At 40.2% G+C, this 22,149-nt stretch overlaps 1 protein-coding gene across 3 annotated transcripts in view; it reads right to left on the bottom strand.

Annotated features, from left to right (window-relative positions):
• Positions 1 to 22,149, bottom strand: part of FMN1 (formin 1) — a 380,104-nt gene that overhangs the window by 333,652 nt on the left and 24,303 nt on the right. For all 3 annotated transcript variants that reach the window (XM_074327933.2, XM_074327935.2, XM_074327934.2), the window contains one exon: positions 10,916 to 12,883. In XM_074327933.2, the coding sequence (XP_074184034.2) occupies positions 10,916 to 12,752 (1,837 nt within the window). In that variant the 5' untranslated portion in view covers positions 12,753 to 12,883. The remainder of the gene's footprint in view (positions 1 to 10,915; positions 12,884 to 22,149) is intronic.

The raw sequence follows: 22,149 nt of genomic DNA, 5'->3' as shown, positions 1-22,149 counted from the left end.
CCTTGCTTTCTCTTATGCTGTATCATCCTTGAACTTAAGATTTCATATTGGAATGACATTAGTATTAGAAATCCTATTCTGAGTTCTTTGTTACTTACTTTAATGCAAAAATAAAACTTCCCTGATTAAATTTAAAAGCTATTGAGTGAGCCAGCTTTAAGCTAGACTCTGGGGACTGCAGCAGAGGGATCACATATGATCAACACCTGCCAAGATTTTTACAAATTAGGTGGAGAATCAAAATTAACCTACACAACAGTAAGAGACCCAAAAAAGGCTATGTAAATAAGTGACTTTAAGAAAAGAAGTAAATGTAGCCACTTTAATTGAGAGGAAATCAAGAAATCCACATAAAATAACCCGTTTCATCACTGAAAGACACCAAAAAGAATAAATTATTAAAATCCTTTCTGGCCCTCTGAGCCAACAATGATCTGTAATTATAATAAAGCTAATATTTGCTAATGTTTGATGAAGTATTTTCATCAACATTATGTTATTTGATTCTCAAAAGAACCCTATGAATTTGGTATTATTGTTTCCAGCCAAGGCAGTCAGGGGAGTAATAACAAAGCGCAAAATCACTGTTTCTCTGGCTCTGCCAGTGCTGGCGCTCCCCTCCCCCTGCACACCAACTTTTCCTCACCATTTTAGGCACCACATGTGCTCACGGCTGCAATCTTCCCATCATCACTGCTGCTCTCCCAGTGCTGACTGTTTAACCTGCCTCTTCACGCTGCGAGAACTGTCACCAGTGCTGTAGCAGCTAAGGTGCCAGACGGGTCCCCAGGGCATCGCTGCCCACCTCTCTCACTTCTCCACTTCTCCTGATGACAAATTAAGTCTGGTTCATTCCACCAGGTTCCCTGGCACATTGCTTCAATAACACCTCGAGTCCTAGGGGCTCTTTGCAGGTTTGTTGTACCCTGTGATGCAGGCCCTGCCTTCCATATCTTAAGGAAATTTTAGTAAAATTACTCTTTAAGTTTTCACACTGCTTTTTATTGCAGTCTCCTCTCCCTACCATCCAGGCGTGAGCCCATGGAAGCTGGGTCAGCAGCAAATCTGGAGGACAGACGTTCTGCTATTTTCAGTGTTGTCCTTCCCTGTGAGGCTGGTACCCTCTCATGTGCCACAAATCCTGCTTTCCTTAAGATGAGCTCTGCCCTGTGACAAGTCTCTGAGCACTCAAGTAAAATGCTCTTGACAGTCTAATCATCTAATTATCCAGACATGTCTAGGCTCATGTCTGAACCCTCGGGAGAGAATGCTTAGGCTCACGCCACATGTTATTTATTCTTTCTGTAATTCCTCTGAGCTAACCTGGAAAGCAACAGCTTTCATCAGTCACAGGATTATTTTGGGGTTCTCCCCTCAAACGCAAAACTCCAACTCAAAATTTTAACTCAGGCTTAAAACAAACAAAAATCCTATGCCATAACATTTTAGGAAAAAATATGTGAAACCTAGACGATCCAACATACTGCCTTATTGTGAATAAAACTGTGTCGTGTGAATCACAGAAATCTGAATCTCAACATCTGAAGCCCTCCCTCACTTGCTTGGTATTAAGTCAGGTCTTTTCTCAGCTCTTCCTCCCCAGTTATGCCCTCCAGGTGTCCCACAAGGTTTCCATAGTTGGGGGTCTGATGCCTTTGCCCCCTTCAGCTCTGTTGCTGTCACTCTGATGCCCCTGGGTTGCGAACAACCTCTGCTCTCTCTCTGGCCAGCAAGAAAGTTTCTGCTTTTCTAGAACAGCTCTTCCACACCACACAACTATTGGTCTTCTGATGACAAAATTATGCCTTCCCTTCCTGCCAAGCCCCTTCTCCCTAGAGTGTAGGGCCTTTCTAGGAGGAGGCAAAAAATATTTGTGCACAGACTTTTGGCTCAGACTTGTTCTTTTATGATACTTCTCTTTCCATTGTCCATTGCTGCTCCCTATTATTCAATATCCCTCAAGGACCCCACAAGTCCCTCTACCTCCTATACATATCTGAATCCCAGTTCTGACCTAATTTCAAGTTATTTCCTATAAGCCTCTGGGCCATATAGAAAGCCTCTGGTCCAGTGCACTATCAATGACTATGGAAAAAATTCCTAGGACCTTCTACATGAGTAAAGAAATTTCGAAACATGATATTCCAGGAGGCTGAGCTACCAGGGCATGCTTTAAGGGGATGATATGGTATAACATCACAACCCAGAGGCCAAAAATATATTAAATAATACAGTTTACGTACCATATAAGAACTATCTAACAGGAGTTACAATCCTTGTAAGTGATCAGAAAGTAGATGAAGTGAAATAGGCAGTAACAGTCATTCATCCGTTAAAAGCTATCAAGAGGAACAAAGTAGGTACATAGTGTCTACTGTTTTCAATAAGTACTCTCTCCCAGAAGAGTCCATGAGAAATAAAATAAAATATACACCTTCAATATTCAGTACTTTGCTCATCAAGTTAATAAAATGGTTGTAATCCAATTAGAACCTTAAAAGTTTGTCTTAGGCAGGCCTGGTGGCTCACGTGGTTGGAGCTCCGTGCTCCTAATGCCAAAGGCTACTGGTTCGATTCCCACATGGGCCAGTGGGCTCTCAACCACAAGGTTGCTGGTTCAATTCCTTGAGTCCCACAAGGGATGGTGGGCTCTGCCCCCTACAACTAAGATTGAACATGGCTCCTTGAGCTGAGCTGCTGCTGAGCTCCCAGATGGCTCAGTTGGTTTGAGTGCGTCCTGTTAACCACAAGGTTGCTGGTTCGACTCCCTCAAAAGATGGTGGGCTGCGCCCCCTGCAACTAGCAATGGGGCAACTTGACCTGGAGATGAGTTGCACCCTCCACAACTAAGACTGAAAAGACAACAACTTGAAGCTGAACGGCACCCTCCACAACTAAGATTGAAAGGACAACAACTTGACTTGGAAAAAAGGCCTGGAAGTACACACTGTTCCCCAATGAAAGTCCTGTTCTCCTTCCCCAATAAAACCTTTAAAAAATAAAAAAAAGTTTGTCTTTTTTTTTTTTTTTAGTGCCCCCATCAATGATGCTATTTCAAAAATGGTCTTCTCCTTTAGATTTTTCAGTGGCTATTACTTCCAATGACAGTGTTAGTTCTGCATTTCTTTTTTCTTTTTTTTTTTTTTTAGTTTCAGGTGTAAGTTCTGCATTTCTATAGTTCTTTAGAAATACTGAAGATAAATGTGTTTGGCCTAGGACCACAGACTGCTATCCATGCTTTAAATTGTGTGCTCTGAACCCGAGAATATAAAACACAAATGAAAAACAATTCAACAGAAGGTGCCACCCTCAAAGCACAAATGGACATTAGCCTGGGGAAAAATCCACATAGGTAAAGCTGGCTTGGGATTTTAAAACATCAGATTTTGGTCATGGTCCTGCCTTTAAAACATACTCTGTTTTGAAAACCAAAATTTGAATGACAGAAATACTTTATTTTATATGGAAACTGACCTCAAAATATAAATAGTTCATTTGTAGAAAATCTATTTCACATTACATGTGCAAATTGGCTATTCTTAGTTTGATAAATTGGAGTTACTTTTCACAAGAAGCAGCCAAGCACAATGTGTTATCAATCACTGCTAAATATTAGAGCTTTGAATTTAAAAAGGAGATAATTTTATCTGAATCAATGAAATCAAAACTGTATCACAAGATCTTCCAATTCTTTCACTTCCTCTATTTTTCATTTTAACAATGAAAGAGATAGTTGGCCTAATTGAATTTAGAGGTATAAAGGTCATATAACAAAGAAATGAAACAGTGCAGTGATCATTTATTATTAAGATAACCTCTGTTCTGTAACAAAACATATACCACAAATACTCATACATTCATCTTTACCTTGTTGCTCATTTAAAAGACCATTCTAGGTGGGAATTCTAGTCAAGATGGTAAAGTAGTAAACACTGTGCCTACCTCTTTTCATGACCACATCAAAATTACAACTGAACTACAGAACAACCATCATTGAGAACCGCCTCAAGTCTAGCTGAACAGAAGTCCTACAACTAAGGACATACAGGAGACATATTACGTAAGGCCACTCTACTAAGACCAGGAGGCATAGCAACCCTACCTAATACATAGAAACAAACACAGGGAAGCAACCAAAATGAGGAGACACAGAACATGTCCCAAATAAAAGAACAGAAAAAAGCTCCAGAAAAAGAACTAAACAAAATGGAGACAAGCAATCAATCTATCAGATGCAGAGTTCCATCTAAACATTGGTTATAAGGATACTCAAAGAACTTAGAAGAAGACTAGATCTCAGTGAGAATTTTAACAAAAAGATAGGAAACATAAAAAACGAGATAGTATTCATAAAAAAGGACCAGTCAGAAATGAAGACTACAATAACTGAAATGAATAATACATTAGATGGGATCAATGACAGATTAGATGAAGCAGAGGATCAAATCAGCAATTTCGAACACAAAGTAGCAAAAAACACCCAATCAGGACAGCAAAAGAAAAAACTAATTTAAAAAATAAGAATAGTTTAAGGGACCTCTGGGACAACATCAAGCATAACAACATTCACAAGAAGGAGAAAAGACAGAGCAAAGGATTGAAAACTTGAAGACATAATGACAGAAAATTTCCCTAACCTGGTAAAAGAAATACACATACAAAGCCCAGGAAGAGCAGAGAGTCCCAAAGAAGATGAATCCAAAGAGGCCCACACCAAGACGTGTCATAACTGAAATGCCAAAGATTATAGACAAAGACAATCTCAAAAGGAGCAAGAGGAAAGCTGTTAGTTACCTACAAGGGGGCTCCCATAAGCCTATCAACTGATTTCTCAACAGACACATTGCTGGCCAAAAGGGATTGGCATGAAATATTCAAAGTGATGAAAAGAAAGGACCAATAACCAAGATTACTCTACCCAGCAAGGTGATCATTTAGAATCAAAGGAGATAAAGAGCTTCCTCGACAAGAAAAAGCTGATGGAGTTCATCACCACCAAAAAAGTATTACAAAAAATGTTAAGGAACTTCTTTAAGAAGAAGAAGAAGAAATAAATAAAAATTATGAATTCAAGAAAGTATCACAAAGAAAAAAATTCTCACTGACAAAGGCAAACACATAATAAAAACAATGAATCAACCAGGACTACAGCTAGTACAAAGGTGAAAAGGCAAAAGTAGGAAGATCATGTATAATTACAACACTAAATTAAGGCATACACACAAACACATGCACACATAATAAGTAAAAATAATGACAAAAACATAAACATGGAGGGGGTGTGTAAAAATGGTAGTGATTCTAGCATGTGTTCAAACTTTTGCGACCACCAACTTAAAATAAACTGCTATAAACATACCTTGGTATATATGAAGAAAATCATAACCACAAACCAAAAATCTACAATAGATATACAAGAAATAAAGAGAAAGGAATCTAAACACAACACTACAGAAAGTCATCAACATACAAGAGAGCAAGAGAGTAAGAAAGGAACAGAGAAGTAAAAAAAAAATCAGAAAACAATGAATAAAATGGCAGTAACTACATACCTATCAATAATTATTCTAAGTGTAAATGGTTTAAATGTTTCAATCAAAAGATGAATGGATAAAGAAGAGGTGAGATATATATCTATCTATATCTATATCTATACACACACACACACACACACACACACACACACACACACATACACACAATGGACTATTACTCAACCATAAAAAAAGAATGAAATCTTACCATTTGTGATAACATGAATGGACCTAGAGGGTATTATGCTAAATGAAATGAGTCAAACAGAGAAAGAAATAGCATACAATTTCACTTATATGTGAAATCTAAAAACAAAACAAATGAACAAACAAAACAGAAACAAACACAACTCATAGATACAGAGAACAAACTGATGGTTACAAAATGGGAGGGGGGTTGGGGATTTTGGTGAAAAAGGTGAAGGAGTCGAGGTACAAATTGGTAGTTACAAAACAGTCATGGGGATGTAAAGTATAGCTCAGGGAATATAGTTAATAATACTATAACTATATATGGTGTCAGGTGAATACAAGATTTATGGAGGGAACACTTCGTAAGTTATATAAATATCTAACCACTATGCTGAATACCTGAAATTAATATAATGAATGTCAACGGCAGTTGAAAATAAAAAATAAAATAAACCCCTTATACTTTGCCTTCTGGTTGGCTTAGAGGAGGTTTCCAGGCAGAAAAATCAAAGGAGAGTGAGGCCAGGCTATTTATTCCCCCAGCTTCCTCTCTGTGATGTGCTTCTACCACAAGCCACTGTTCTTGTCATTGCTCTTCTCAGTTAAGCTCCTTTATCTGGATTCCAGTGACCACTCTTCCCTTTTTCCTTAAGGCTTGGGGATGTTTGTTCCCTGTCAGGACCCTGTCTAATCCAGGAGGCTTTATGAATTGCCTTCCTTTCTTGGTTTCTGGATAATGCTCTGTCCTCATCTAATCCTACCTCGCTGACTAGTCCTTTCTGGGCATCGTTTCCACAGCTCTCCAGCAAACTGACTTTCCCTTCAATGCTAGAGTCTCAGCGCTGAGCTTCTTTCTGTCTCATTAAAGGACATGGGGAAAAATACAGAAAAGTGTGGGTTAGCTATAATCCTCTCTCTCTCCCCCTCCCTCCTTCCTTCCCTCCTTGTACGTATATTTGGTTTTTCTTTTAAAAAGTAGTTAAATCACTCTTTAAAAAATCATAAAAGTGACACATTCATCAAAACCAGTGAAACTGTAAAAATATATAAAGCAGTTGCTGCTCTTCCCCGTGCCCCTGGAGCCTTCCCTTTTACCCCATTCTCCACCATCACCCTGTCTTGTCACTAGATAAAGAATGTGAACAACCTGGCCAGTCTTTTTCTACACCGGTGACCATGATATTCAAAATCATACCAAACATGAGTATATACTCATATATATATATACCCATATATCAAGGGGATACTTGTCTTTACAAAAATTGAGGGTATATTGTACATTATTTTGCAACTTGCTAGATATAGATCTAGTTCACTACCTTAAATAGCCTTATAATATTATAGAATATAAATGTACTATAATTTATTTAACCATTTCACTACTAATGGACAATCAAATTTTTTCTGTGTTTGCCACTACAAAAAAATGCTGCAATAAACACCCTTATGCACATATTCTTACTAGTGCATCTATTTATGTAAGCTAAATTCCTAAAAGTAGAGTTGTTATAGTTTTCCCCCGAAAATAAGACCTAGCTGGACAATTAGCTCTGATGCGTCTTTTGGAGCAAAAATTAATGTAAGACCGGGTCTTATTTTACTATAAGACCCGATATAATATAATGTAATATAATATAATACCAGGTTTTATATTAATTTTTGCTCCAAAAGACACATTAGAGCTAATTGTCTGGCAAGGTCTTATTTTCGGGGAAACAGTGTAGGTCAAAGTTACATATAGTTTCAATTACCAATCCCCTATCTTCTTAAAAGTGTGTAGCAATGCATTTCCTGTCAATTTAATTCTTATATTTGTTTTACATGGGTATAATATAATACATGCAATTTTTGAATCTTATTTTCTCTCTTACCATTAATTACAGATAATTTTCTATGTACTATATACTTTCTGCAGTCATCTTAAATGGGTGCATATGTCCATCAAGGTTGTGAACCTTGGTGAAAATTTTATTGGAATTGTATCAAGCCTCAATATTAATATAGAATTATATTAATAAGAATTTATATCTACTCCCCATAACATAAGCCCAGAGAGGTATCAAAGTTTCGACAATAGCATTAGATATAATAAAATCTATTACAAGTACGCATGTGCCCCTCCACCTTTAATCAGTTGACATTAACTACATCTTTTCATGGGCACGAGAATTGGTCAAATGATTCACAATATCAAGAAGAGCTATGCGTCAAGCATATGCTTCCATCACCACCTTAGTGACTTCAGGCAGAGGAAAAGATCACAAGATTGCCAAGGAGCATGAGACATGGCGTTTTCCTGAGGGGTGAGCCAAGCTCCATGTGACTCTTCTGGCATTAAAAGGATCTACTTCAGATCAAAGGTAAAAGAAACCCATCAAAAAGGATAGGAATCCCAGCCACAAACCCCCTGCTATGCAGGCTCACACAACTGGAGTCCCTCAAGTTTTGAGCAAATAGCACATTCCACTTGGGACTTGGGAACATTTTACAGCAGTTTCCATCTCAAAATAAAAGACTACAAAACCAATTCCAAGGTGGGAGAGTGGGGAGAGAAGGGGGAGGACCACAAGAAGACAAATCTGGCCACCATTTGTTGTTAGTATATTCTCTTTGTATAGCAAGAAATTCCTGTGCATACGCCTTGGAAGGAAAAGTTAGGAAAATTACAAAGCCAACAGGATGTGAACCAGTTGCCTCTGGGATAGCTTTATGCCATCTCCTGTGTGGATGGTAATGTTGGCTTTAACAGCTCTGTTCTGTGAGAGGAGAAGGGGATTTCACTCTTTCCTGGGAATTACTACTTGTCCATAACACTTAAGAGTCTTCCAACCGAAAAAGGATCTGATTACTTTTGTCAGACTTAATGTCTTACTTGAACAGTTAATGGGACTTTGCAGTAATTTTAATCACATCACTTCAATCCACAGGAAATAAATGTCCACAGACCATAAACCCAACCTGGTAATAGCTAACATGGGAGAAAGGCCACTGTGCAGTGACAGTAAATGAATGATAGACCCCTCTTCTGGGCTGTGGGGACTGTCTGAGGCCTCTGCTGAATAGGGTGGCAGGAGAAATAACATCAAAGACAAAAGCAGCTGGAAGCAGGAAAAGTCTCCCCATATGGACACACCAACTGCAAGAAGTCACTTAAGGATCCAGAGTCTGAAGACGAGTCATGGCTACAGAAAAGGGGAAATAGAAAAAAGGGGACAAGAACATAGGATACTATCTAGAGATGTCCCTCCCTTAATACTTTTCAAAGGAGGGCCAAGATAAGAGGTAATGTTTGGATTTCCTGAGGGTAGGTCCCGACAAAGGGGAAGTTATCCATGACAGAAAAAAAAGTCCACACTCCTATTCTCCTTTTCTTATCCAACTCCTTTCCTAAGGTTAGAAGCACAGGTGGTCTTCCTGCCAAGGAATCCCTGTGATTCTAATGACTGGCTCCTGAAAGTGCTACTGAAGATCCCAAGAGATGGCTGGGACCAAAGGAAAGGGGATAGTTCTGAGCAATGGGACAGAGGCCAAGGGAAAAAGTGATCGTCTGTTGAACTCGCCCTTCGGTGGGCTCATGGTCAGTCACCACAGAAACTGAATGTCTTCTGTGTCTCTGCCTTGACCCAGACCCAACAGAGCATTTATAATATCTTTTTTATACAGAAAAAGAACAATAAAATAAAAAGATAATTCTAAATCAGGGGACAAAAAGATATACTGAAATTCAATGTATTTACTATACAGTTTCTGGATGACAGGCACATAGAATCTTAGAATTTGGTGTAATTTCCAAAAAAAAAAGAAACAAACCAAAACAAAAAACCTTCAGAGAAAAGGTAGCCATTCCCTGCCCATGCCTTCAAAAGTTTGTCACCTAATATTTGTAGAAAGCATCCTTTCCAAGTATTTCGAAATATCCAGCATCAATAGAAAGAATTTTCATTACTAGGGTTTGAGCGTACATGACATAAAATCTATAATTCTATGACTTTCTTGGTGATGCAGATTGGTTATATTATGAAAGAAGTAAGTCTTATCAAACTAAGATCAATATACTGAAAAGCAGGATGAAAAGCACATTTTTTTTTTTTTTTAGAGCCACTCCCAGGACCAACGATTTAGAGAAATTTATAAAAATGTCAATTCAAAACGAACAGAAAGCTTTTGAAGTTTCTCTTTCCTAGATAGATACTTTGATCTCAAAAATTGCACATGCTGCTTTCTCTAACCTGTAAGAGACCATATATCATATTGCGAGCTATTCCCTAGACAAAGCATTGACCAGATGCTGTTAAGGAACGGCTGAAAAAGAACCTGTTACCTACACAATAGCCTCCAGGACCCCGAGCACCTGGCCACATCAGCCTGGAAAACGTAATGAATACAGGAGTGGCATTTCTTATACACTCTCTTTTTTGGTCTTATTGAACCCATTTACAGAACCCCCACAATTGTTTTCCTGTAAACTTTTAAATCACATTAAGCATACAAACCAGATTAACTCTTCAGCACCTTTTGCATAAGAAATGTGACATCAGTAGGAATAGTAACCCATAACTAAAATATAACCTCAGCGCAAACATTACTTTGTGCTCCCTTAGGAAATTAAAAAATGAATTAAAAAAAGGAAATCTGCATTAAGTCTCTTCAGATTAGCCTGAATTCATCTCTCTTCTGGTGAAAACCATTTCTGTTATAGAATAATGATATTACACAAACCTCTAACAACAGACAGGTGAGTGAAGACACATGCTTTTGTTCTTCTGCTTAGAGAATCAAGCTCAAGCTACACCAGCAGCGTGAACAGCAAAATTTAGGTCAAGGGGCCCGTTACCCAGTGTTAGCATCAAGGCAGCCACAGGTTGCTACTTCTCTCTGCTTGTTTGCTTGTTTCCTTTGAGAGCCCTGTGTTAAGCAACCATGGAGGCAGCTTTAAGAATATGCCCCCAAAAATAAAATAAAATGAAGACATTGACAAAGTATTGCTTCTGGAAGCAACGATACCCCTGACTCCCTAAGTGAACACCATCTCCACACTCCCTTATAACACTCCCAGTTTTCTTGCTACAAAGTGAAGTAAGTAACAGGTCTAGGAATTTTGTTCACTGGTGATTTACCAGTCTAAATAGCACAAGCAGTCTGCGAACCACCCAGAAAACAGATGTAAAGCATCTTAAACAGGGACTAACCTCGAGATAACTGGTGCTGAGGCCGAGCTGTGATCTTCCCGGGCCCCAAGCTCTTTTCCAAAGGTTCCCCAGGCACCAACCGAGGTTGGTCTGCTCTGAGGAAGGCTGAGCTGGCTCCTTTGGTCTCCGTGACCTTTGCAGAGGATGATGGCTCCAAGGTGTCAGCAGACGGGGACCCAGAGAAGGCACCGCTCTTTCTACCACGAGAGTCATCAAGAGCGGCTTCCCTCTCGCCAGGCAGTCGGAGGACCCTGTGATGATGCTGACGACTGGGGAGCCTTGCAGAGAGAGGCGAGGGAACAGGTGACATCCGTTTGTGTGTGCCAGACGGAGAGGATGAATTATTAAGTACCATGCCCAGAGCTGCCGGGGCTGGAGGGGACGGCCGCTTCTCATCACCTCTGCGCTGTGAGGAGTCAGAGCCCACTCTGTGGGGCAGATCCAGAAACAAGGTTTTGTGGCCGGTCAAGGGCAGCCCAGCTGTCCTCTTGCCTCTAGTGCCTGGGAGGGTGTGGGTGACCATCGTGCTGAGGGGGAAACCCAGCCTTTTCCCCTCGGTGGCTCCGTCTAACTTCTCGCTCTCTTTCACCTTCAGGAGGACCTTGTTCACAGCCCCTGCGGTGCTGGCTGGAGCATGGTCCCTGGCCGAGGACGGCAATGACCCATCTTGTCGCTGCTCCCTGCCCTGCTGCTTGGAGCCACGAGCCCCAGTCTTGGCTCCTGGGAGGGTGAGCACGTCTGTGCTGGGTATAAACTCAGCTTTGGCTGCTGGGAGAACGGCAGTCCCTTCCTCAACCTCAGGATGGGGTTTACCTACTCTCTGCACCTGAGCAGACAGGTCCTGGACTTCGGCCACCACTTTGCAGACAGGTTTCTTCCTGCGAGTCCGCCCAGCACACTTCTGCCTCCGGCCCCTCTCTGCATCTGGATGCTTCTCAGGGTTCTCATGATGTGGAGACAAACCTGTCTGCTGAGGTGCCAGATTGGGAGGTCTCCTCTGTAGCCGCCTAGCACCACCATCCCCTGGTTCCCCGGAGCTGCAGTCAGGGGGCAGCTCGATGTCCTCGGAAGCCGACCGGAAGCTCCCACAGCCAGGGCCAGGGTCTGGGGTCCTGGGGATCTCTGGGGGCCAGCTTTCTCTTCTCTTCAGGGAATAGGTAAGGGGCGTGTTTGGGAGCAAGTTGCCCCTGTCTTCTAGGAGCCAAAGATCAGGCCTCGCTCGAGAAAGAGGAAGGGAGCTGCTAGAACAGACCTGGTCCTTTCCCATCTGAGGAGCCGATTCCTGGTCCCCACGCCCTTTTCTTCTTGTCCTCTTCTGTGGGAGCACCTCAGAACTTTCTCTTCTTCCACCAAACCTCCGGGGCTTTTTGCTCCCATGGGTGCCCCTCTTATTGAGACAGCCCACGGGGGGCTCCCCTGGCCAGTCGCCAGCACTCTGGAAACAGTCGTCCTCGGGGGCCAGGCTCACGGACAGCTCCGGCAGCTTCCCATCCTGGTTCCCCATCGTGATCCCCAGGATGTGGTCTGAGCTCAGCAGATTGGCCAGCAGTCTCTCTCGCTCTGCTGTGAGTTTGTACAGTTCCGTGAGAATGTCTTTCGTGGGCGTTTCCTTGAAAAATATGTCTCCTGGATGTTCATTTGGCTGCAGGCTGAGGCTGCTGATGTCTGACCCCTCCCTGACTTGGTAGCAGTTATGAAACCCTTTATTGGATCTGTCTAGAGTTACGGTGCCCTTGTATGAAAATCCTCTGACTTCCCCCCTTGGAAGATAGAAGCTGATGTAGCAGAGTTCAGTAATGGGCTTACGCAATTGGAGGGTGCAGTGAGTGCCTTCCATTATGCCTACCTAATTATTCATGCCTCGGAGATGCTGGTCTGTGGTCAGGCTTCCCAGGCTCCGATGCTGGGGCATGTGATGGTGGCTACGCAGGGAAAGCAGCTGACAGTCATCTCCAGCAATGAAACTGCCTGAGGAACAGGGGAAGAAAGCAGCTTGTCTAACAGACTGCATAAATCACACACTGACATTAAATCAAAGCATCACCACGACTTACCCTTCCTCTCTGGCTGACCTCAACCAAATCAAGGCATCGGCCAGGAGGCTGACTGCAACCTCTTCCCCAATCCCACCCCTCCCTGACCAGCAGAGCTTCTCTGCAGCTGAGAAATGGGAAAGCACTCGAATTTTAGTCCCAAGACCAAAGTTCCTTTTTCCCACATGGGAGCTCACTGCATACCCTACAGATCTCTCAACTGCTCGAGGCTTCAGTTTATGTTCTTCTATAAAACCGAGCTAATATAACTCCCAGAAATCCTGAGGAAAGGGGACTTTGAGACCTTTTAAAAACATAGCCATTTTAATAACTCTTGTTTGGAATATTGCTTTGCAAAAATGACATTACTTTCCCAAAAAGCACCTTCTAAGATTTGACATTATCTAATTAACTTAAAGTAGAGTTGGGGGAGGTATTTTGGGCACAAATTTGGAGTCTCTTTTGAACACAACTCGTATATTTTGCCAAAAGAGCTAAAAGTGAAAAATTTAAAGTTGAACATTTAAATAAGTAATTCAGGAGTCTTAAAAAAGTTTTTTGTTTGTTTGTTTTCTTCATGCTTCTTACCTGTTGAAGGCCAAATAGAATGTCAGAGAAAAAGCAAAAATCTATAAGACACTGTTGGCGCTGTCTGGATTTTTCAGTGTCTTCAGCATCAAAATGGCTGAAATGTCATATAAGCAGTGAATGTAGCTGTTCCCTCGTATCATTTGAGGGATCCCAGGAAGGTCTCTATGGTTAGCATCCCTACACACAAGCATGGAGCTTAGAATTCTATATTACAACACTTCACTTCTTTAATTAAGGCATTGCTCGGTTTTTGTAGCTAAAGAAATTAAGGTTCGATGACCTAACTTATGCTTTCATTAAACCCTATTAAACCCTAGCTCTGAAATCTTCTCATCGTTGTAACCAAACTGAGACCAGAACCCATTTCTCGAAGCGAGTGTTAGATTAAACCATGGGACTTTCAGAATACAAGCAAGACTTCTTGCTCCCTTCTCTGACAGTAACAGGAGTCACATCCCCACTTATATCCTTAAATCCCTAACTTCGGCTTCCTCTGTCACCCCTTCTTAAAGACCTGTTGTACTTTCCTGCTATTGCTACTTTTTCTTTTGCAGAGGAATAGTGTAAAAATAGTGGAAGTCACAATCACAGAGTTGTACCAGGATGAAGACCATCTAAACGAGGGATCAAACCATAGGGTATGGAAGATAAAAGGAGTGACTTCTGGGTTGTAGAACTTAGCATTGGCAACGCAGTTTGTCGCAGGATGCATGGTAAAAATAAGCCCTTATCAATTGTAAAAGAAAAGTGCCCCATTCTTGGAATCCTGAAATTAAAAAAAAAAAAAAAAAAAAAAAAAAAAAAAAGTTGCCGAGTTGTACTTTGCTTCCAAGATAAAACACCCTTCTAAAAGGTTCTGGGGGTCCAAATCCAAATGCAAATAGGCTTCTTCAAGCCATGTGTTCATAATTTCTGAGTTTCCAATGATCATATAAGCAAGTAAAGAATATATTCCTAGTATCTCTCTCTCTCAGCCTTATCATTTCACAAAAATTTCAAGCAAAAGATATTACCAGCAATGAAAGGTAGGAGTTGATGATTGGAGTAAATTGTTTTAATTATAAGGTGGAGTCACTTGGAAAGAATATGTTTCTCCTCTGAAATGCTGAGAGCACAGGCATTGATACATCAGTGGGGCACAGAGACAATCTAACTTGCCTGAATTTGGTAATAACAGAGCATCTTAATGGAAACTTTAAAAAAAATTATGTTTTCTGGTCTTAGGATGAGTTTTAGAATTAGCTTTGTTACAATTTTGGACATCCAAAGTCCAAACAATTTAAGATAGATTACTGCAAAGAAACACAAACAAATGTTTCTCAAACACCTGTACTTTCCCATTCTTTTCCATAGTTTGAAATTACTTTGTCAAAATTGTGCACACCCTCCACTCTCATCAGTGAATATTTATAGAGCTGCCTCCCTCTGGAGCATAGAATAACTATTCATGGTTCTTCCCAGAGATCCCTCTCTCAAACAAAGAAAAGACTGTCAGGATTCAGCCTTGCATCCCTGCCAATATCTGTATCTGGATAAATGTACCTCATATACTTTCTTCTTTCAAATATCATGTCCTTTGTGAAATGAGAAATTTCATTTCTAAGAGTTTCCAATCCACTAACTCAAAATACTACTTGGTGACACCTATTAGATGACCAAGAAACTACAAAACTCCTCTTTTTTGAAGTGGAAAAACATATGCCCTGAGCAAATGAACTAGAACCTGAACATTCCAGTGTGTACCATATCAAAAGAAGGCTTCCAAGCAGGGCAAACTCTTGTCTGTGACAACCCATTAGCAAGTCAGAATGCAGTGCTGAATCATCACACATATTTTCCATCCGAGAAACCAGAGGAAAAATGACTGTAAGTCTTAGTAGGAAAAAAGCAAAATAACAGGGAAAACAGTATGAAGTGGGATTAAATACACCAGCACGGCAATTCCATGCTGAGTTCATAGGACTATTTCAAGCAGTACTGTCTCACTGTGCTTTGACAACTCTGCAGGTTTCACACACTAAATTATACATTTTAATTTGGTCTCCAAAGTGACCTTCTTTGGTTGTGCTCAATGTAAGAGCACTTTGTTTCCTGGGAAATCTTCATGTCTTCCATTTTCTCTGACAAAGCCCAGCCTGACATTCTTTCTAAGACAACAGTGAGTTTTTTTCCCCCCCTAACTCTTTTAGCAATAAGCAACTACCTGATTTTATGCAACCCCAAATGGAAATATCTGTTGTATCTCATCATAATGGAAAATTATTGCCTTTTAGTAGAAGCTATTCAATACTCATATTTCACCAATGCCTAAAATAAGATCCAAGAATTAGCTGTAGTCATTCTGTCTGCTTACTGTAGATTTTCTAATTGATTTTGGCCCTGAAAGGCCAACGCAAAGCTTTGTTTGTTCAGCCATTGGAACAGTCATGCCCTATGACTCCATCTGAGCCCAATACTGCTAAGATAGATGACTATAACCTCCATTATTAAACTGGAAATCGTCCATTGTCCATTCAGAGTCAGGCTCTACCCTTCTGCACACCACTCTAAGCATCAGGAGACTTGACTTTTATAGATTCAAAGCTGCCCTGAACTCTGGTTTCTACTGGGTTTAGCCATTAGGAAATATTAATAGCAGATGGGAGAGCAGAATGGAAGAAGGGTCAGGATATTGATTCTCTGGCTCCCAACGCTATGGTTTTGCAGTAGGTGTGTCCTCTAATGAAGACCACAGTTCCTCTTGGGTAGCCCTCCCCGAGTTACAGCTATTTCCTCTGGGTACTAGTTATGTACGCTCCCTCCCATTGCTTTGAATTCTGCTTCTCATGCTTGATTTTGGACAAGTAGTGTCTGCTTGTCTCCTTTCCACCTACCCTAGAACAGAGTATAGCACAACTGTTCAAATAGAAGATGTGAAAACAAAGGTAGAACTGTAATAGGTTTCTAGCTTTTTTCCCCAGAGGAATTTTACTTCAAAGAATCTACACACTGTAGGAATAGGCGTAGAGGAGTAATAACTAAGTTACTAAAATACGAATCAGAAAGAGACCCATTCTATAAGATATCAAAGAACAGATCAAGAGAGGTCAAAGAAAGGAGAGATCTTTCTTTGCAGGATGTTTATCCTACAAGCATCATGTTTGTAGGATAAGAAAATGCTTCAGGAAGAAAAAAGCATTTGAAATCACTCCCCACTAAAGGGTAAGATTTTGACAGCCAACAATTTAGGAACGGGATTTTCAGGAAGAGAGGGGCATTATACAAGACTGGGAAATCTGGTAACATGTACAAAGGGGAAAATTGCTCTCTTTGTCTGTTTTTTAGATACAAATCAGAAGAGATATGAAGTGTGATTAAAAAACACAAAAAAACATGGTGAATGCTACTGCCAAGTGCCATCCAATGGAAAGGCAGGGATCTTCAATATGGAAAATGATGCCTCGAACCTTAGTAATAGTGTGTTACAAGTTTCACCTTGTTCAGTGCAGTCAGTCGGGTGTGAGATACAGTTGACAGAAGGTGTGTTGTAAAGTGTGTCATAAATCATGGATCACGAACAACACATTAACATGAAATGGGCAAACGGTTTCATCCTCCATCATGACAATGCTCTGTGTCACACATAGCTTCTGGTACAGCAATTTCTGTCAAATAAAAACATTAGAGCGGGTCCTCATCCACCTGATTCACCATGCAACGTCTGGCTCTTCCCCGAAGTTAAAATGACCACGAAAGGTAAATGTTTTGAATCGCCTCAGGACACCGAGGCAGCCATGACAGCACAACTAAAGACTCCCATGAAAGAGGACATCCAGAACTGCTTCAGAAAGTGGCAAGAATGATTGGATAAGTGTGTTCAAAGCGAAGAGGAGGAGTATTTTGAAGGGAATTAATGGCAATGTATCTTTTACTGTAATAATTTTTTAAATTTAAACATTCACCTTATCTTCTGATCATACCTTGTAAGTTAAGAAAGATAGAGTGATAACACCTTGTAGAAAGATTGAATCCACGTTGGTGGGAAGTTAACACTAACTTCATAGACAAATGGGAAGTCATTGATGGGTTTTGATTAGGAAAGTATTATCTTCAGCACTAAATTTAAGGAAGATGAATTTAGCAGAGATGTCAAAACAGAAGGATGTAGAAAGACTAGACAGAGAGTTAAGAATGAGGAACTCAGGAAAACATCAAATTCAGCAAAGAGGTTGAAAATAGAAACAAATTAGAAGGGAAGATTACAGGCAAAGTTTTAAATAGTAATTTTAGTAGAGTAATAGAACACCAAAATATATTGCAAAGAGCAGAGAGAACGTTGATGGTTAAGAGAAGGAAACGAGTAATAACCTGTTCAGGTGTCAAGGCTTTGTCTTTGCTGTTACTTTAGTTTTTTTAAGACAAAGGAGACTTAACCATGTATTTAGCTTAGGAAGGCAGAAGTAGTAAAGAGGGAGATATTGGCAATACAAATGAAAGATGGGATAAAATATGGGACAATAGATGAAAAAAGGCACAAGAGGAAGGAGAAGACATGGGCTGGAGGACTCGTGGGGAAGGTCAGCCTTGACAAGAAGGAGGGTTGTTCCATGTTCTGACTCGGGCTGAGTAAAGGGGAGAAGATGACTATGAGATACAAAGCAGTGAAATTGAGAGAGTTGACATTATTACCTCAATGATTTTTCTTATCTTCATAAAGATTCTATAATCATGTGATTTTCTCTGCATTCTTACAACATCACGAGAAAGGCAGCATTAAGCCAGTCTGTACTGCCAAAGCAAAATTTCCACCTTTCAAACTCTGATTTGACTATGAAATCACCAACACTCCAAGCCAGATCTTACAACTGGCAAATCTCTACAAAAATAAAATAGCAGCCAAAGCTTGGTCAATAGAATTATTTTTGGTTGATAAATGTCTGGCCAAAGTCACAGCTCGTTAACAAAGGAAAAGAAAATGGGCTCTGTTTTGTGTTTATTTGTTTTTTGACCCATAACCAATCCAATCAGATATCCAGATATACTACAAGGTGTGAGCACTGAAGATTCTGTTGAAGACTTCAGAGAATCCTTTTTTCATCTCTCCCTTTCCTCTTCAAAGCTTCAGTACATAAAGATAAACAAACATCAGCATCCCACATGATCTCGTGTTCACGTGTTGAGGATCTATCTGGCTTATATCTGACTTGTGTCATCATCTGTGGGAGATATATGAGTGTACTGTGGAAATAAACGCCTTCCCCATGATTTAAAAAAAGAATCTGTAAATATAAGAACCTTACTCATTGGATGCTCAAGGTTCAGTCAATGTTTGCACAGCATCTCACAAAGGTGGGCTTGGTTCCTTCTTGCTAAGACAAACATAGCATCCTTTGCAAAACTTAAAAGTATCTTTTTGTATATTTGAACCCATTCTGTGGAGCTGATTTTATGAGAAGTTTACATCAGGAACAATCACTGCATAGGTTAAGTCAAATTTGTGTTTCCAAATTAAGGAAACTGCTCGTGAACAATGACTTTCCAATTAGATAGAAGAAGGGATTTAAATAGGCTTTTCGATTCCACAGAGCGTGGCAGCCCCGTTTTAGGGAGGAATAAGGACACAGGCAGGGTGTTTTGAGGGGATGCTCTTGTTTAAAATCTGCTACAGAGCACAGCTCTCAAGGAGGAGGGAGGAACATGGGGACACTCAGAGAGAAGCTCCCCTGCCATCTCCCCCATTTCCCCTGTAGCCCTTCTGTTGGAAGAAAGCCTGTTTTAACTCTCATGTTATGTGTTTTAATTTCAAAAAATGCTCCAAATATTTTCATATATCGCAATAATATGTGTAAAACTTCCATAAGAGAAGTTGGGTGGTTCAAACTTCCATGTGAGCCATATACCACTCTGTGAGGCATGCATGGCAGATGTGTTGTTATCGTCACTGCACATACAGAGAGGATAAAGGAGACCAGAAAGTTTAAAGTCACTTGCCCCTGGTCACACATATAGAGAGCAATACAAGTGGAACTCAAATCCAGGTTTCTGGACACCCAGTTTGGTGCTCTTTCTACTATCTCACAATAGCTGAGAGCCATTTTTTGAAAAGAAGACTAAAGAAAATGCCATAAAAAGTTTGTCACTGGATAGAACTGTCAAGCAATGTAGTACTTCACAGAGTGAGCCAAATGGGCTCAAAGCCCACTCCTTGGTAAAGGTTTCCATTTAAATATGATTTTTAGAAGAGTTCTATGCCTGAGTAAATATTCAAAACCCTACAAAGAACTATAATTTATAGGCAACGGTATCGTAAGGTATGTCTGCTTCCTTTTTGCTTTGCTGCAGGAGACATAGTGGTATCAGAGTTGCACAAACGCTTACGTTTACCATGGGGAGAAAAGCAGGCCCTTATTCAATATCTAATCTAGTGCCACTTCATAAAACCTGCCGTAAGAGTCAGTTATTTTTGAAGTGCATTACACATAATACCAGTCATTCTATAGAGAGTAATGGTTAAACAGAAGGCACTCCCAAGAAAGGGACAGGTGACTGGCACGACATTCCAAGCCAGTGTCATATCTGTTTCAGCAAAGACAGCTGGAATCACCACTGCTGTCCCACAAGCTCATTTTCCTTAGTCGACTAATGAAGAGGCAGGAAGATAATAATTTGGGGACAAAAAGTAAGAAATTTCATAAATGTTAAAGGTAGAGGTAATAAAACATATAGGTTCATAATCGGTTGAGAAGGAAAAAGAAGAGGAAGGGAAGGAGGAGGAGGAAGAGAGTAGCCAACATTTTATGAGTTCTAAACCAGAGCGAAGCCCTGGGCTAAGTGCTCCCTATGCCTTATTCATTTAATTCTCGCCATCCTATGAGATGAATACTAGTTAACTCTCCCATTTTACCCATGAGAACCATGGAGGATTAGAGAGGTTAAGTAACTTGTCCAAAGTCACAAAAATATCAAATCACAGAATTGGAACTTGAATCAAAGTCTGGATGTCTTAAAAGTCTGCAAGTAGAAGTTACAAAATACTGCATTTCTTAAAACTTCAGGAAAAGATAATGAATCTGTGATGGGAGACCTGCAGGAGACCTCTAACACCTCTATATAAGGATTATTTCTCTTCTCTTTGGAACAAGATGGTTAACAGATTATGACAATTAAGCAAATAATACCATGATCTGTGTACCCCTTAGGCAGACAATAAATTATCCATCTGGCAGCAAGGAAAAAGAGCATGTAATGTTTGCAACATTCCTGCTAGGGATTCCTCTTTGTCCTGAAAGCATGGCTCATGGTTTAATGTGTCTGACAGGGCCTAGAGAAAGACTTGTCCCACAACGTAAGAAAAGTTAAAATTGAACATCACCATTAAATTTGCCCCAAGTGAAGAGAATTATTATTAAATGTTGGGAAGTTTCTACTGCAGGGGATGTAATAAAAAGTGCCGGAGTCCCCGCAGCCTTTGAAGCAGTCCCCCTGTGATCAGGAGCTTGGCTGTAGGGATGGACAGTTAGAACTGTATTTGCTCATTTAAACCAATCATATCTTCTGTAGAAGCCTGGAAGCCACAAAGGGAATATCTTAACACTATCTAACTTCACCCCATCTTTTGAGATCTGAATTTAAAAGAACTAAAATCTCAGTCACAGAGGGTAATTATGTTATCCCGAGTTTCAACAGTCCTATGACAGACACCTTCTATGTCACAGCTGCTAGAGTCAGACCCAAAGACTTAGCAAAGGAAACAGTACCATCTTAGGCTCAATACACATCTTCCCTGAGCTGCTCTGAGAATTCCACATTTGATTGTTACTCACAATGTCACCACTTTATGCAAAAACATCATGTCCACAATTCCTACAGCTGTACATAGGTACAGAAGGTACCTAACTGTTCTTTCATACCGTTGACATATAATTTTAGAAGCACTTCCAGATGATTCCACAAATTCATTCTCAACGATCTGTTAATTGACCTCAATTGAAAGACAAAAACATAAAAGCATAGTACTATACCAGAAGTCAGAAATTACAGCTATCCAAATGGCAGGCTTAGAAAGAATAAAGGTGAAGACAAGTATGCATTTATGAAATTGACGAAGAAGCCAAACCTTTGAGGTATAGATGGCTGCCCTAGATAATTTGTTATAGCAACCTCACACTGCTTCTAGAAATCTCCTATGTTCCTGGGATTCAAAACACATCCAAAAAATAAAATCCTTTCAAAAAACATAAAACAATTTAATAAGAACATTTCTGAATTTGAGATTGCTAAGATCTCTAGGTAGATTGAAGAAATAAATACATGCAACAAAAAATTAAAATTGAATTTTGAGACAAATGGCTGTTGTTCTGATCCCTAAGGGAAAGACTGGTGGGTCTTTCCTCCTTACCGGACCACAAGAGGATCCCTGAACATATTTCTGATTATCAGGAAGAGTTTACACGGTTTGTGGCAAGTTTCAAAGAATTTGAAATAAAAGCAAATATATAATAAGTACAGCAAATGGGTCTGCAATGGTAGTTAGAATGCACAGTGAGAAGGAAACTAAGGCCTGGGATTCCATAACGTTTTATAGCTTTTAATAAAAAGTTGCAATTGGCACAAATTTCTGTGTATAAATTG

Source organism: Rhinolophus sinicus, chromosome 3, assembly GCF_057876585.1.
Source record: "Rhinolophus sinicus isolate RSI-liver-muscle chromosome 3, RSI-T2T, whole genome shotgun sequence".
Lineage (NCBI taxonomy): Eukaryota > Metazoa > Chordata > Mammalia > Chiroptera > Rhinolophidae > Rhinolophus > Rhinolophus sinicus.
The sequence above is the reverse complement of the archived record's forward strand: the minus strand, read 5'-3'. Positions and strand labels throughout refer to the sequence as shown.